Source organism: Danio aesculapii, chromosome 5 (assembly GCF_903798145.1).
Source record: "Danio aesculapii chromosome 5, fDanAes4.1, whole genome shotgun sequence".
Taxonomy (NCBI): Eukaryota; Metazoa; Chordata; class Actinopteri; order Cypriniformes; family Danionidae; genus Danio; species Danio aesculapii.
Window position 1 is genome coordinate 37,318,521 of NC_079439.1, and position 18,435 is coordinate 37,336,955.

Consider the following 18,435-nt stretch of genomic DNA (forward strand, 5'->3'; position numbering starts at 1 on the left):
CTTTCTTTGTTTTTCTTTTTTCTTCTCAATCTAAAGAAATAAGACCTGCTGAAAGATATGAAAGTGATATGAAATGTTTGCATTTTAAAACACTGTTGGTTGCGTTTAGGGCAGGCCCGTGCACAGACCCTTACAGGGGCAGGTGCTCAACGCGATCACAAAGTGAAGCGCAGGGGGGTTGTGGGATGTTGGTGGGTGCACGTTTGCAATCACAAAATGAAGAGCAAGGGGGGTGGCGGTTGCGATCGCAAAGCGAAGAGGGGGAGTGGGGGTTGCAAAAGTGAAGGGGTGGGGGGGGGGGGGGTGTTGGGGGGGTGTTGAGAAAGATGGGCACCTCTGGCAATGAGGGCAAAGGGGCAGTGGCCCTAACCATGGCCCTGGTTTACATAATACACTAGTAGATTTGTCATGTGAAATGTAGCTGGCACAGCATATTATATCTTTCGCAGTAATGTAAGCTAATGCACGTATTTTCAGTGAGCCTCTGTTGCAATTTTCTCAATGTTTTGACCAGTAGAACAAGGAGAAATCTAAAAATGAAGTAGAATTCAAAGTTGTTTATTACCAAAACATTGCCACAGTCTTCTCACATGTCTTTGGTTGTTATGTCTCAAAGTACAAAAAAAGACTTTTTTACCTCTTTTAACCCACTCAACACATTTGAGACATGTACACCTTAAACCCCATTGAGTCCGACACAATCACTTTTTCCAAAACATTCTAGATCTGATCCAACTGGGTCTCTCTCACTCAAGTTTGACAGTAAGGAAGAACATCTACAGCATTTCCCGTGGAGTTTAATGTTGTATTTTTACTCCACTGGATTTGAGTAAAACCTCCCTTTTATTGTTTTTTAAGCTAAAGAAAAGACCTGCTGCAAGATATCAGAGTGATTTCTGAATCATGAATGAAGCAAAGACTTGAACAGATTCTTTTGATTGAATCAGATGAACTCTAATTTAATGGCTGCATATAAAAAGCTTAGGTTTCTTTTATTTATTTATTTATTTATTTATTTATGTATTTATTTATTTATTTATTTATTTATTTATTTTATATAGACATCACAATTACACTGGACAACCAAATGCATTTAAGTGTTTTAGCAGACTTGCTATTCCTCAACACCTCTCCACGTCGTATGTCTTTTTTGACATAAAATGTAAATAAAATAGATACATTTTCTCAACATTATAATTCTCTACATGAAATTGCTTTAAGGCAAAAGCAAAGGTGGCATGATCAAACAAACTAACAGTAAAGTAATTGTGTAAACACTGCTGTTTTGTTTTAAATCACTTTTTAAGTACAATAAAACATTTATATTACTTTCTAATTTTAGGCTAACAGGTAAATCATTCCACTGTTTGATTTCCTTAACAGAGAAAACAGACTGACCAAAAGAGGTCTAACTTTCTGTAAAAAGAGGTCTTACTTGCTGATTTACTGCCTCACTGCATTGTCAGGCAATGATGTTGTCAGCAGTGTTTGTACATGAAGATCATTCATGAAACTGATATTGGACAGGCTTTAGACGTAGCATATTGAATTAATGATCTCCAACTAATTAAAGATGCTTTGTCATAACTAAGCAAGTAAAAACTACAACCCCAATATCACATTACATTTAAAAAACAAACAGTCCATCAACCACAACTGCACAACCAATGAACAATCCAAAACCACAACACAGTTACTCACATTTGAGACTCAAAAAGTTATATATGGGCTAAACAAAAAATAAAAAATTATAATAATGCTTGTGGTTCCTGAGGATACATTATTATGAATCAATCGTTAGTCTGTAAGAAATTGTGTTATGTGTATATATATATATATATATATATATATATATATATATATATATATATATATATATATATATATATATATATATATATACATGTATTCCTCCGGGTGCTCCGGTTTCCTCCACAGTCCAAAAACATGCGGTACAGGTGAATTGGGTAGGCTTAATTGTCCGTAGTGTATGTATGTGTGTGGATGAGTGTGTGTGGATGTTTCCCAGGGATGGGTTGTGGCTGGAAGGGCATCCGCTGCGTAAAAAACATGCTAGATAAGTTGGCGGTTCATTCTGCTGTGGCAACCCTGGATTAATAAAGGGACTAAGCAGAAAAGTAAATGGATGAATGAATGAATAAACTTTGGGAATCTGTGAAAGGTTCGTTCATTTTTTTTCGGCTTAGTCCCTTTATTAATCCGGGGTCACCACAGCGGAATGAACAGCCAAGTTGTCCAGCATATGTTTTATGCTGCGGGTGTTTTTTCAGCTGCAACCCAGCACTGGGAAACACCCATACACTCTCATTCACACACATACACTACGGACAATTTAGCTTATTCAATTCACCTATAGCGCATGTCTTTGGACTGTGGGGGAAACCGGAGGACTCGGAGGAAACCCACGTGAACACGGGGAGAACATGCAAACTCCACACAGAAATGCCAACTGACCCAGCCGAGGCTCAAAACAGCGGCATTCTTGCTGTAAGGCAACAGCGCTGCCCACTGCACCACTGTGCCGCCCAATTGTGAAACGTTTATCTTCCCAATTAAGATTGAGTTTGTAAAAGTCATTTTATATGCGTTGCAGCATCCAGAACAAGCACAAGTAGCATTTTGATGAACAAAACAGCACACATGTCCTCCCTCTCTGTTGTAAACAAATAGCATCTCTTGTTTGAGTTTGCACCCGCACATATGTCATTATGAGACAACAGGCTTGTGCTCCAGACTGTTGTGAATGTGTTTCGCTTCATAAGACTTGAATGTACAGTACTATAATCAGGAACAATTTATTTTGGTTTGATTATACTGTATATGCTTTATCAGGACTAGCGTCTGTTAAAAAATGTCTTTAATGTTCGACTGAATGAAGATTCCCCTACACCGTGGATGGCCTAGAAGTAGGTAAATTAACAGATTTAAGGCAACCAGAAGCAGTAGACCTAAACCTGAAATTTAAAGCAGCATTACATCATCCAAAATAGGAAATTTTGAAAGTTTAGAGTGCCATTGGGATACTTTGAAAGAACAGCCTAGACTTTGATGCCAATCCATATTTCAGCTCAAGTGCTGGATCTGTTTACTTCATCCACCTTTGCCCTGAACCTTGAAGATTTCTGAATGAAAATCCCCCTTGACACTCACTTCCACTCACTTTGAGCAGCAAGTCATGGCAAATATCAAAGCCCAGTTATCCCAGCTACTATGCACCCTAATCAAAATGCCTACAGGAGTAACCGCTCAACCGAGGACGCCAAAACAACCACCATCCATCTCGCACTCATTCACCTGGAAAATAAAGACCCCGATGTCAAGACACATTGATTTCAATTCAGCAACACAATCTTACCTAAGACCGTAATCAACAAACTCCTCACAGGACCTTTTCACCCTGCTGGTGCTCCACAGGGTTTTTATAAAAATAAAAAAATTCACTATCTGGCCTATGGAAATTGTTTTGGTTCTGACAGCAATGCCTTCTAACAGATAAACTGGCCAGTACATCACGTCCACCATCAGGTAGCACCCCATTTATCTCTCAGACCCGAGGCGAAGGAACACTATACACAAGTATTTCCTTTCCACAGGCAGTCAGACCTCATCTCTGCATGCCATACCTGTACAGACTCTGTATATTGCACATATATTGCATCATTTACCACACAAGCCATTTAATAATTAATAATATACATTGATAATCAATACCTTGTCTCCAAATCATGTCAATTACCGATTTAATTTACTCCGTGATCATTATAGGATGTACGACTAGCAGCTTTATTCTTTGTCTAATTTGTATAGTTGTGCTGCCCTTTGTGTATGCAACATTAGGACTGTTTTTCTGTCTTCCCTGCCAGGAATTTTAATTTTAAAAGAGCATAAAATAGACTGGCATAGACAGAACATTTTGGCAGTCACAACCTGAACATTTCCACCACTCTACATTGTCACCATTTAAACCTTGAAACATTTTTTATGGTCTTGTCATTATAATCCAGTAGGCCGACTGTGGAATGCAAAAGATGATGCTTTGAACATCGTCTAAACCCTTGTTCATACAGTATGATGCAAGTCAAGGGGTCCAATGTTGTTTCGGACCTTACTGTTCAATGGGCCTTGCTCATTTAATTAAATACTGATTAATTTATATCTAAGACAGACCTTCGCAAAAATCTTCTTTACATTCACAAATGCTTTGTAAACATCACAAACATGTGCATGCATTCCAATCATTCACAAATAGGGCGCGAGTGCAGGCTCATTCACAATTAACATAATCCCCACAAATAAATTACAACAAGCCTACATTAATTATGTGTCCAGGAATGCAGGGGTATGTTCTAAGTATAATGGTGCATCCGCTTTTAAAGTCTGTCTCCAATGTGCCAATGACTAATAAGCCATATTCCTAATAATAAATATTGAAGTAACGTGTTTCCACCAAAAAGCCAGCTGGTGCTGCCTGAGAAAGTTTTGGTGGCACAGCATTTACCAGCTGAAACACTGTGGTTGCACTGATTTGCAATCAAAGACAGTAACATATTACTCATGTCTCATTTGTGACACCTTTTTTTAATGTAACAGATATGTGTGTGTTGAGCATCAGACAACGTTAGCACCTGTCAGCTTTAATTGTGGGGAAAACTGAATAATTTGAGCTTTTGTTAGCTAATTTCATCTTCCGGGTTTAAATCATTTTTGGGGCAGGATCAAAATCATGACATAGCGTCGATCTTTCTCATTATTATTCATAGCTGAGTTTTCTTATCCTATGAGAAGACCCTGCTGATTAATTATTCACGACTGTATGTGCTTTCCGAAGGCAAGGAAGACCTTCCAAGCTGTAACACTGTGTCGGCGCACAGAACGCAGTATTTAGCCGTTCATGAAGGGTCGTATGTGTTTGTTTACATTATTCACAGGGTTTGTTGTATGTTTTTCCCTGCGATGCTGTCAGGGCAATACAAAGCTGTTGGTTTGCAGCAAGGGTTTTTGTTGGGAGAGCTGTACGAGAATGGCACAATGGCAGACTTTGTCGTTTATCAGTTGAGTGTGTTACCATTCAGACACATCGCCTATATCCGTGCTGCTGCTGTGCTGCTCATTTATAGTGTTTATATAAACATGATTATCTTTATAATGATATAACAAATTGTGGTTATGTGTATATGAAATTACCAGTAACATATGTAGCAGGGCATTAAATTACTTACTGTTTATTTCTTTGCATTTTAACTTTGTAAACTATAAACACAAATGGTAACACTTTATTTTGATGGTCCACTGTCTGCTTAATATCTGTTGTAACTGCTCCTTTAACAGGCATTTAACTGACTATGAGAAATTTAGCAAGTACATGTCAATTTACACTAACCCTAACCCCAAACCTAACAGTCTACATATAATCTAATCAGAATTGGTTGGCATGTAGATGCTATGTAACTTGTGTCAATGTAAAAAAATTCAACAAACGGAACATCAAAATAATGTGTGACCCCACAAACTCCTCACGGTTTGTGTCTCATTTTGTGAGCCAACTGACAGTTGTTCACTACGCTCCCCTCTTTTCCCCCTGCTCCGCTGGCCACGCCCACTCCTCCCTCTGCTCTCAGAGCTCCACGCCCATCACGAAGCATTTTTTGAAAAAATTCTGAGGTAGACTTCAACTAAAAGAGGGGGGTTTCATGACCCTTTAAAGACTATTACTGAATATAAAAAATCAGTAATCAGTTCTATTAACTTCTTCTTGGTTCAATTGTTGTACAAGTACAGTAGGATGCCTGATTGGTGTATTTTTTTCACCTCCACTGATTGGATGACTGAGTGACAGTGAAGAGCACTACTGTATGTTTAACCCAGACTTAAAGTTACCAACTCTCTGCTACACAAATAAATAAATAAATAAACAAACAGATCAAATGAACTTAAGATATTATGCCAGATACAACACGTTTATGTGGTACGAATTAGGTGTATATTTCTTACTAACATTTGGAGAATACAAAGACTTAATGAATTAAAAACATTTCTTCAGAGCAATTTTATGATCAGTTTACACAAAAATGTGTTCTGTTGGTGTTGAATGAGGTGCGACATGCAGACAAAAATAGTTGAAACATTTTTCTAAATATGGCTGAGCTCTTTGTCCTGCAGATGAAAGAAAGTTATAGAGGTTTGGACCAAAATAAGGTTGATTGAGAAATGAAGACATTTATTTTAACCTGATTTCCTTAACTATGGAGTAGGCTATACCATAACCTCGGGTAAGACTACAGTGATCATAATTAATTAGTGTAAACTAGTAGCATTTATTAGCTGTGTATCAACTTTTGGGAATCAATATATTTTCGATGAACAGATGGAGACTTATGTTTTTTAAATGGCACTTATTGAACTTGAGTCTCTATATCTCCATCTGTGGTTGAAACATAAAATTGCTGAGATTTTTTTATCAGTCAGTTTTGCTTAAGAACTCCCAAAAATACAATGATTTCAGGCTTTCAGTAATTGATTGTTGAAATGACACATTGTTTGGAATGTGTACTTTCTTGTGCTGTGTGCACAAACTATAGCAAAACCAAATATGACCCTTATTTTAATTTTCGACGGTACATTTAAAGCTCCATAAGCAGCCTCTTCAAAATGCACTCAGCTATTTTTGTGGATTGGACACACAATCTGCCCATTCCCATTGAGGTTTTACAGTATATAGTGTTGTGTGCCCGATAACCATCCTGGGAGCCCGGCTCAGCCCATGTAAGTAAGACAGCTTCATTCATAAAGCAGCAGCAGTCTATCACCATCCATTAAACCCCAAGCTCTGGAGAGATGTGCATAACAAGGGGGAAAACCCTGTTAAGTGCTGCATTACATCTGGAGTTAGAAAGACCGCCTCTGACAGGCTCAATCTGCCATCCACTGACTGCACAATTTGTGGCAGTTTTGTAGAATTGCTGAATAAGTAAACCAGGAGGTCTGTGGAAATACTCATGGAAAAAGAATACAAACATGCTTAGAAAAGTGAATGTTAAATGTCATTTTAATATGATATAAGACAGTATTGACAGCATTCACTTATTAATTATTTTTCTCTCAAAAGGCAGGTTGGTATTCATGAGAGCAGTGCTGTGATGGAGGGGGGGGGGGGGGGGTCAATAACAATTGAAACATGATAAAAAGTATTATAGCATTTAATGCAAGCACAGATTACAGTTGAATGATAAAAGATACAACGTTGAAAGATTAAGTTCTGACAACACACACTGTCAAACAAAAATGTAGGTTCCATAAAATGTGGTATGTTTTTTAAAAGTATTTTATGCTCACCAAAGCTTCATTCATTTAAAAAAAAATTAGATCTAGTGAATCAAGCAGATTCAACCTGACTACAAAATCATCTCAAAGGTGGATTTATTTTAGACACTTCACTGAAGTTAAATTGCAATATTTTCTCATACTTTACAGATGCAGTATAGACAACATAGAGCTGTAGTTTATTGAGAATTGGTGCAAACAGCTGTCAAACTGCAAATCTTCTATTTTAGTATCAATTAAATCATCAGCGATTTTTGGATATCTAGTCAATGAACTATAGACCTGTGTAGTAAACACTGCTCAATTTGAACGTAGGAGATTTACAGCTGATTGTAGAACAGGCTTTACTGACAAAAAAAAGGCTTTTTATTAATCATGTAGCCTTAACCCTTAGGGTGATTCGCATCCACTAATCTACTGTACACAGTGACTGAATTGCTCATTGCTAGGGCCAGACAGAATCTGCTGATTTTTTTTGCTATTTCTGAGGAGAATTTCGTAAAAAATCTGCAGATTTATGTGGAATGATTTTAGGAGTTTTGTAAAAACAAAAAACAAATAAAAACTAAAAACAAAATATATGAAATAAAAAATAACACCTTTTTGACTTTTACATCATTTTTACAATGCAAATCCAATTTAAACCACTTATTTGGTAAACAAAGCAAGTCTCTCTTGTAATATATCTCCTTCAAGACAGAAAATATTAGTTTACGAACTGTATTCTAAATAAATCATATGAACATTTTCATTTTAGTCAACAATATTACTGAAATATCAGTTTTCAGTATCACACAACAGTTCAAAGATCATTCTAATTTGGTGCTCAGTTATTAATAATCATTAATAATGTTTCTTTTTTTGTTAATGCTGAAAGCTATTTCATACTTTTTTGTAAATTGTGGTTATTTCCATTATTTTCAGGTACTGTATATACAGACATTTGGCCTGGTTGTGGAATTTGTTGTTTCACCAGTGTTTGCCCTTTTTTGTCTGTCGTGGAATATCATAGATTTTTGTTCATTGCTTTAATTTTTATTCATTTATTTTTTTACTTAATTTTTTTTTTGTCGTTTTATCAAAATATTATTGTGTACCTTACGGCTTAGGCAGCTGTTTAGCTCAGTTTTATTGCTTTTACCCTCTTCAACTGGAAGTCATACTATAAAATTTTTATGTACTATATGCATGCTGCAAAAAAATGATAACAGTCACCAGACTATACCTGGCAAACATGTCAGGATAATTTATATTTTAAGAGCCTTGGCTTCAAAACCACCACTTCAAAGATAGAATGATGAAAAGTAGATGACAGATACTACTATAGAGCTATCAAATATGGGAGAGGGAGCGTGCAAACTGTTAACTAAAGACAGTACAGTAAAAAAAACATAGAAATAAAATCTTTTTAAAATGCAATTTTCAAATTCTGTGGTAAGTTAAAATCAGAAAATCATGTTAAATCCATAAATATATCATTTAAATATAATATTGTAATATATAAGCACAACAGTGGCCTGCTTTTCCATTCATTAAATGTCATGGAAATTCAGGGAAAAGTCAGGGAGTTTGAAATTTGGCTTGCCATGGGAACCCTGTTTTTCTAAGTATTTGTTGGAAGAATGAGTGTTTGAGGTCCTCGGTGAAACATGGTTGAGTCTCTGTCCTTGTTTGGGGCTGCGTTTGTTCTAGGGTTGTTGTTAGGGTTGTTGTTCCCAAATTGATGGGATCATGAAAGTACAGACAGGTTAAAATCCATCATGTCATTTATTCTGGAAAGCACCTGCTTTGTAATGGTTTTATGTTTCAGCATGATAATGATTCCAAGCACTGCTAATGCAGTGAAATCATATTTGGAGAGAAAAACAGCTGATAAAATGCTGACGGTCACGAACTGGCCTCAATAAAGTCCAGACCTGAACATTTTAGTATGGCAGTATGGGATTACCTGGCCAGAAAAAGATAAAACAGCAAAAACTAAAGAAGAACTCTAAGAAGTGCTAAAAGAAGACTGGTATTGAATATCACATTATCTCAGAAAACTTCAGGACAGCCTCCCCTAAAGAGTTTAGGTTGGGAGGTCACACTAAATATAGATTTTTGCTTAAAGAAGCAATTTTGTTCTTTTATTCTACACTGTAAAAAAATGATGTTCCGCATAATTTCTTAATGTTGTGCCAACACAAATAGATCAAGTTAAAACTTGACAACATTTTTTCAAATTTAGATTGAACATAAAACGTTGTCCCACAAATATCTCAGAAATTGTGTTGTTTCAGCTCATATTAAAAGTAGTTTAAACAAACAGCATTTTGAATGTATTTTGTGCACACACTTCCTGCACTTTTGTGTCTTAATAAGGAGAACAAAATTAAATATTGATATTTATACAGTATTGTGCAAAACCGTAGGCCATTAAGGTGGTGGTATAAGATTTGTACTCAGTGTTGCATATTGATCATAATATTTACAGCTTATGCTTTTAAATCCCAGCATTAAGCAATTGCACAAAATCAATTTACACACTGCCTAAGTGGAAATGCCATTATCACACTTTGATAGGAATTAAACATTATGTTGATCCCAGCGCTGCTTGATAAATTCAATTAGTTATCCGAGTCCCACTAGTGTCTTCAGTGATAGGTGATGTCGAGGGCAGCCACCAAGCTCATAAAAACTATATTTCCCTTGGAAGAACATGTCACCACCATCACACTTCTCTCTCATCGACCTTTAAAAGCTTTTTTCTAGTTCTCGCCCTTACCAGTCTGTTATTACGCTGAGTAATAACATTCAAATGACCTAGAATCTGAGTTCATGCCACTTAGGTTAGTCTATTAACATAGCACCAGCCAAAAGTAATTGGTGTAAACTTAGAAGTAGACAGAAAGCAAACGCTGAAAAGCTAAGAAGTGTTCAGAAAAAAATGCCTTCGCTTGGTCAACAGAAAGTTAAATTGAGTTTAAAGAAGAATGCTGTGCAGAAATATTCCAATTCTCATCTATAATAGAGCTTGCCCTATAACACAATTACAGAAATCAGTATCCACGATCTTTCTGGGGACTTCATTTAGCACAATCTGCGCGTCTGTGCGTCACACTCTAAGACAACTGTCCCCAGGCATTGCTCTCATATTAAAAGAATCTTAATTCTATAGCTCTTACATCCAGGCCCTGTTTTTTCATAAACATTGCACTGCAGTAATACCTCTTACATTTAAAGATAAAACCCAAGATGAGTATTTTCTTCTACTGTCGCAGGTCTCAGGCCTTCACATTTGCTCTCTGCTCACACTCACATGGCTATTATATGATCCTGATTCTCAGTGGAGAAAAGATAGCAAATAGCTGTAGAGTACATTTTGAGGCGGGCATATATTAACATACATACATGCATACATACATACATACATACATACATACATACATACATACATACATACATGCATACATACATACATACATACATACATACATACATACATGCATACATACATACATACATACATACATACATACATACATACATACAGGTGAAGTTTTTTTAAAATATTTTTTATGTTTAACAGAGTAAGGAAATTTTCACAGTATATCTGATAAAAAAAATTCTTCTGGAGAAAGAATAAAAGCAGTTTTTAATTTGTTATGAACCATTTTAAAGTCAAAATTATTAGCCCCTTTAAGCTATTTTTTTCAATAACCTGCCTAGTTAAGTTAATTAACCTAGTTAAGTCTTTAAATGTCACTTTAAGCAGTATAGAAGTGTCTTGAAAAATATCTAGTCAAATATTATTTGCTGTCATCATGGCAAAGATAAAATAAATCAGTTATTAGAAATGAGTTATTAAAACTATTATGTTTAGAAATGTGTTGAAAAAAAATCTACTCTCTGTTTAACAGAAATTCGGGAAAAAATAAACAGGAGGACTAATTATTCAGGGTGGCTAATAATTCTGACTTCAACTGTACATACAAAGGGTCCATATTTACATTGCTGCTTGTCAGAGTCATATACAGTTCTTGTACCCTACATTGTGTCTACCTAAATGTTTTTAGCCAGCACTTGTTCTGTTGTTGTGCTTCTCTTTGTCATTTGTTGTAGTAGCATTTAGTGTGTTGATGGTTGGTTGGTGTGGTATTTGGACTGCTTTGATGTGATTGAATGGCTGGGTAAAAAGACAGCGATGAGTGCTTCATTTATTCAAAGTAGAATATTTTCACCTCTCAGTGACCAGAAAAAAGCCAATCACTCAGCGTGAAATAGATACTTAATGCTCCACCAGCTGAAGATTTTAAATACACTGCACTGGAAAAAATTCAAAGCTTAGAAAAAATGCTTTTGTCAACACATCCTTATGGAGACAATGAAACATTGTTGAAACAAACACAGCTGAAGATTCTTTAATATTGTTGTTACGTGTGGCCCTTTAGTAGTCCTGCATGATAAGTCACAGGCCAGAGAGTGCTTTTGCATAGAAACTGCAAATACGATGAAAAGAGGAGATCAAACGAATCAAACAGATTCAACCTGACTACAAAATCATCTTAAAGGTGGATTTATTTTAGACACTTCACTGAAGTTGAAATGCAATATTTTCTCATAGTTTTCAGATGTAGCAGCAGCATAGACAACATAGTCAAATGTCAAATTGCAAATCTTCTGTTTCAGTTTCAATTAAATCGTCACCGATTTTTGGATATCTACTCAATGAACTATAGACATGTGTAGTAAACACTGCTCAATTTGAACGTAGGAGATTTACAGCTGATTTTACTGACAAAAAAAAAGGCTTTTTATTAATCATTTAGCCTTAACCCCTAGGGTGATTCGCATCCACTAATCTACTGTATACAGTGACTGAATTGCAGAATCGGCGGATATTTTTTACTATTTCTGAGGAGAATTTTGTAAAAAATCTGCGGATTTATGTGGAATGATTTTGGAAGTTTTGTAACTGAATACAAAATATATTAAATAAAAAATAACACCTTTTTGACTTTTATATAATTTTTACAATGCAAATCCAATAAGAACCAATTATTTGGTGCACAAAGCAAGTCTCTCTTATAATATATCTACTTCAAGACAGAAAATATTAGTTTACAAACTGTTTTCTAAGTAAATCATATGAACATTTTCATTTTAGTCAATATTATTAGTGAAATTTATATAAAAACTACATAAATATAAATGTACACACATTCACACAAGTAAATAAATATACTCATTGATGGGCTAAAAATCTGCGGATTTCTGCATGCACAGATTCCGAGTGGGCCTACTCATTGCCCTCTAAACCAGTGGTTCTCAATCCCTGGGACACGTTCGAGCCTCGGCTGGGTCGGTTGGCATTTCTGTGTGAAGTTTACATGTTCTTCCTGTGTTCACGTGGGTTTCCTCTGGGTGCTCTGGTTTCCCCCACATGTGGTACCGGTGAATTGGGTATGCTACAATTGACCATAATGTATGTGCGTGAATGAGTGTGTAAGGATGTTTCCCAGTGATGGGCTGCAGCTGAAAGGGCATCCGCTTTGCTAAAACATATGCGGGATAAGTTGGCAGTTCATTCCACTGTGGCAACCCCAGATTAATAAAGGGACTAAGCCAAAAAGAAAATGAATGAATGAATGAATAGTCCAGTCTCCAATATCAAATGAACCTGAAGAATCATTCTATAAATATATATATCCTTTCTAAAGTGTTTATTTTGAAAGGTAGCACCTATAGTCCTAGAGGTTATGTATTAACCTCCTATATAGCCGGTGCCCTGCATATTTTAGTTCCAAACTCAATTAAACATACCTGAACCAGCTAATCAAGCTCGTTCTAGGTGTACTGAAACTTCCAGGCTGGTGTGTTAAAGGAAGATGGAGCTAAACTATGCAGGACAACAACGCCCCTCCAGGAATGAGTTTAGGAACCGCTGGTCTAAAGTGACTGCTGATAAGATCTTTATCAAGTCTTGAACTGTTGTTTCCTTTAGACACAATCTGAATATCTCTGTATGAATATCTGGCTTGTTTGAGACACAGAATATGTTTTTATTACTGCAGTGCTTATTTCTTGAAAACCTCACCACTGTTGGGGCTTTACAAATTTTATTCTGAGCCTCCTCCTGACTGAAATACAGTCTCTGTATAAGACAGTCACAGTGAAACTGACAGAAGCCTTGTTTCATCACCGTCCCTCTGTGGATTATCATAGTCTACAAAATTCATTAAATAATACTTTGTGAGATGTCAAATTTCAGTTTCCTTTCCACCCTTTCATGCAGGCTAATGTGTTTATTTTTTGTACATTTTTAATTTGCTCAGAAGTTTATTTTATAATCAAATCAGAAGTGTGACGGATTGGTTTGTCGCAGTGTTTAAAACAGTTTGTTGTTTACAGTTTTTGAAAACAAATTGATCTTCAGAAGTGAGACAATGAAGCGTGTCCAATGTATTCACCAAACTAAACACATTGCGTGTCCTTCTTTTTGGCACTCAAAGATGAAAGGGACAAACATGCATCTGTTGCAGAGGACAAACTGCTCAAAGACTTCTTGAAGTTTCAACATATAAGTCATATTTCTGTGTTCTATCAAATGAAGAATTTGTATTTTTTCCTCTCCAAATAAAAACTGAAAGGGACAAGGGAAGTGGATTTCACCTTCTTTCTTGTCATTGACTTTCCATTTAGAAAAGAAAAAAACAAAAGAAAACCCAGTTCTAATAGAAAATAAATAACACCCTATGATAAAACCTTCACGATAACATCTTCAGATAATACCCGCTGATAACACCTACAGATAGCATCAATTTTTACCACCTTTTGATAAAACCTGGTAATAACATTCAATAGATCTGTTCCATCCAGCTGAGCGCTAAGTATTAAACTCAGCTTTAAACCCATCTCACATTCATGAATTTACTCACCTTTGTTTTTAGATGAGCACTAAATGAAACTGATAACTGAGCACTTGCAAATAAATACAACGAAGGAAAACTACGAAAAGAAAGACACTCTCACCTTACTATCATATTTGTTTAGAACAGAAATGTTACACTGCAGTTTTCAATACAGCAAACAGTAATCAGCCTTTAATGATTATTCATTCATGTTTATCCTGTAAGGAATTCACAAATATGTTCAACGCAACACAGAGGAAAAGAGAACAAATGTGATACTCACTGCACTCTTTTGATTCCTGGACCCTTGTTTTCATGAATGCGTCAAATAGATGAGGCCAACCACTGTTATCCACTGCAACACACACAGAGACACACACTTTTTATGGCAATATAATGGGTAGACGTCTGCAAAGTTGTATTAGTGGGTAACATTTTAGATACACTTAAAGGAACACGTTCACTACTATCCTAATAGACATCTAAGCTAGAACAACATAGACCTGTTGACTTAAACCAGGCTGAATTTGGGTTGACAGTGAAAATGTTTTGACAGTGAGATTTCTAATATGAAGCGTCCAAAACTAGACAAGTCATCAAATAGACATCTTAAACAGACTTCACATGTAGTCATTCATTCCAGTTTTTTTGATGACTAGTCTATCTTTGGACTATTGTTAGATGTATATTAGATTTTTACTGACATCCATGACATCTATGTATCATATGTCTGTTATACACCTAGTAAAAAAATCTTATAGTTGTTTATTAGCATGCACATGTCTATGATAGTGGTCACTAGCACATTAATATCTAAATGTGCTTTATTTGCTTTCTCACCAAATTTTAAATGATTGATTACCTTTGGATGGAGTTGCATTAATGCTACCATCAAGCTACACATCAGTTTATGATATTGTTATTACTCAAAACCCTTTTAACAACATCATTTAGTGCTTGAAATTAATGACAATTGCACTCTAAAATGGACTTTAACAATATAATGGGCAGACATGCATTATTTGTAGTGTTTTAACCTTTTTCACAATTAATACAGGACATAATTGATGTAATTTTATTTCTGTCTGGCTTCATTTATCACCTGTAGTCAAAGTTCAGTATAATATGCAGTATAATTATATATAAAGTAAACGTGACAATAAATCTGTTCTCAGTGATACTGTTCAGAACTGATAAAAACAACATCCATTTTGTATTGCCTTTACAAAACAGCACAACATATTACTTTATAAAACAGTAGTGGCTTTGAACATGTGATCAAAAGTTTAAATCTAATTTGATTGTTAACTTTTATTGCTGGGCATTGGAGTAATCAATACATTAATAAAATCAGTCGAAAAACCTGTCATGCCACCATTTATCTCAGACAGTTTTAACAGCTTCTCTGCAATTCTGAGCTTTGTCCTGTAATACATTTGCATTGTTTAATAACATTTATTCTGCATGGCCATATTCCAGATTTAAACAACTTCTACAGCAACTAACATGGCTACTTTCATTAGCAGTAATTAGTTTACTGAGGAAAAAGTTGTAGTTAGTGAATATAGGGGTCTTCTGGTTTTGATATGAGAAAATAGCCAACACAATCTCACGGCAATTCGTAACTTTTTGATTTAGTGGCTAATTCGTACGAATTCGTACGATCTAATTCATACAATTTAGTACGATTTGCTCATCCCCCAATGACGGTTGGGTTTAGGGGTGGGGTTAGGTGCCACACCTCCTTTTTAAAATCGTACAATTTCGTACGACTGAACTCGTACGAATTCGTACGAATTAGCCACTAAACTGACAAAACGTAAAGTACTTACTTTTCCTCGTGAGATCAGGCTGAAATAGCATGCACTTTATGATGGCTTTGTTAAAAAAATATTAGTAAAAATAGATCAGAACATTTCTTTAGTAAGTGTACACACAAATAATAATCAGGTATTTGGTTATATTTTGGTTGCAAAGTCAGGGGAGCAAAATTCAATGTCAGTTTAACGTCAAATGATGTCATAATAAGACGTCCAAACAACGTCAGTATAACATCAGTAGACGTTGATCTTTAGTTGATTTTAGGTTGTGGAATTAATAACCAAAGTCCAACGTCATCTTAATGTCATAACGTGATGTCTATACAACGTCAAAGTCTAACATCAGTAGTGATTGATCTTTGGTTGGTTTAAATTTGTGGCATTAACTGCCCAAAATCCAACATCATATTAACGTCATAATGTGACCATGTCCATACCATGTCAACGTGTAACATCAGTATGTTACAAACAATGTCCTAATGTCATTATTCTGTTTGATATTTCACAAATAGTAGAAGCAGATAGTATTGCAGTCTTTTTGAAGTATTAACAAATATCGTTTTGCTGGCTAAAAGAGTATTGATATCATATCGACAAGAAGAAAGTAGACATTGATCTTTGGTTTTAGGTTGTGGACTTAACCAACCTAAATCCAACGTCTCGATGACGTTGGGGTACAGTGTCAATCTGACATCATATTGACGTCCTGTGCCTGCAGGGCTGCTAGTTGACTACAGGATTTAACCCTCTACCGCATAGTGTTGCCATATGGCAACATGATATTTATGTTCATTTCCCTGCCACTGTTTCTTTAAGACCAATGTTCTAATTTTTTTGTTGGAAAGAGAAGACCTTAGTTTAGCCAATGATGTGCTTTGGTTAAGTCACATGACGTGCTGTGTTTTTCTGACAAACTGGTGTTTATTGTGAGTAGCTGCTGAATGCAAATGAAAACATCAATAAAAGGATCAACTCATGTCATCCACAAAAAGACATCACCTCCAGTAAGTTATGATGACATTTTCAAAACCCAAAAAATGTTTTCATCAATTTCGTTTTTTTGTAAATCGATCAAATGTATGTGCTGCCAAACGGCAACACTGTCCAATAGTGGAATGTGCAATATTGCAAAAGGTTAACTAACTAGCAAGGTCAGCTGTGATCCTTTAAGTTGTAACAATAACAACATGAATGCTAATAATATAATGTTGATTAGTCATATGTTAATGACATTTGCATTATTGATAAAATCTAATTTTATTGGCAATACTTTTGATTAAATATAAATACAGGGAACAGTGTATTATTGAGGAATAAATAAAATATATACAGAGTAAATAAAAGCTGTTGGAATATCAGTTGTTGGAAAGTATGTTTAAGGTGTCATTTATAAGTTGTGTTAAAGCTTATAATACTGCAACACCTATTAAATCAAAACAAACAACATTTCAAACAACAAAATTATTAATTATAAGGAAAGATCTAAATTAGAAATTTCGAAGTTAGATCCACTGCTGGACATTGATGCCATATAGCGATAAATCATAAAGTACCTTAAAAAAAATTCCCCATTTTTAATTTTTTTTACAGCACTTCAAGTTCAGCCATTCTAAGAAATGAAAAACAGTAAAAAAAATGTTTATATATATTATAATGTGTTCAGTAGAGGGTTAATTTCAAAGATTAAAGTCATGATGCACGCTCACAAAGTATAACAAGCTTGATCCCACTGCTTCCACTTCTTCTGACACAGTGGTTAAGATGGAACAAGATTTGGCGAAGCTAAAAAAAAATTGTAAATGTGTGTTCCATAATCTAAATTGTTACCAGTATGTAATGTATGTCTGTGTATATATGCACTATAAAGTTTTATCTTTGTGAGAGTGTATGCGGCTTTGTGTGTCTCACCACAATTCTCCTCGTCTGCTCCATTTGGACAGTCCTGCTGCCCATTACAGTGCTGTGGTTGAGGCAAACACACTGACAGATTCCCACATGGAAACTGACCCAATGGACACATGTCAGAACCTGAGGAATCTACATACAAACAAACACACACACATACACTGAAACAAGTCAATGCAAAAGTCTGCTAAGGCATAGGTTTGGGCATTACTTTATGCCTAGCTGTCAGGGGGAAAAAATGCAAAGCAGTACACAAAAAGTGCAAAATAGCTCAAATGAATACAGTTGCTATGAAAATGAGCAAATATGCCTTTCAGAATTAATAAAATTCAACTGAGAGCTGCATCCCAAATGGCCCCGAGTCAATCAATCAGCCTGCAAAACTGGTTCACCCATCACATTACACTGAATGAATAAGGGCACATCCACACAACAGCAGAATAGAGTTGTCAGCCATGTTGTCGCCCCTGAGTCAATAA

At 35.6% G+C, this 18,435-nt stretch overlaps 1 protein-coding gene across 1 annotated transcript in view; it reads right to left on the reverse strand.

Moving 5' to 3' along the window:
- Positions 1-18,435, reverse strand: part of rxfp2l (relaxin family peptide receptor 2, like) — an 80,711-nt gene that overhangs the window by 48,828 nt on the left and 13,448 nt on the right. The window contains exons 2-3 of the mRNA XM_056458098.1: positions 17,960-18,088; positions 14,515-14,586 (exon numbers count right to left, since the gene is read on the reverse strand). Of these exons, the coding sequence (XP_056314073.1) occupies positions 14,515-14,586; positions 17,960-18,088 (201 nt within the window). The remainder of the gene's footprint in view (positions 1-14,514; positions 14,587-17,959; positions 18,089-18,435) is intronic.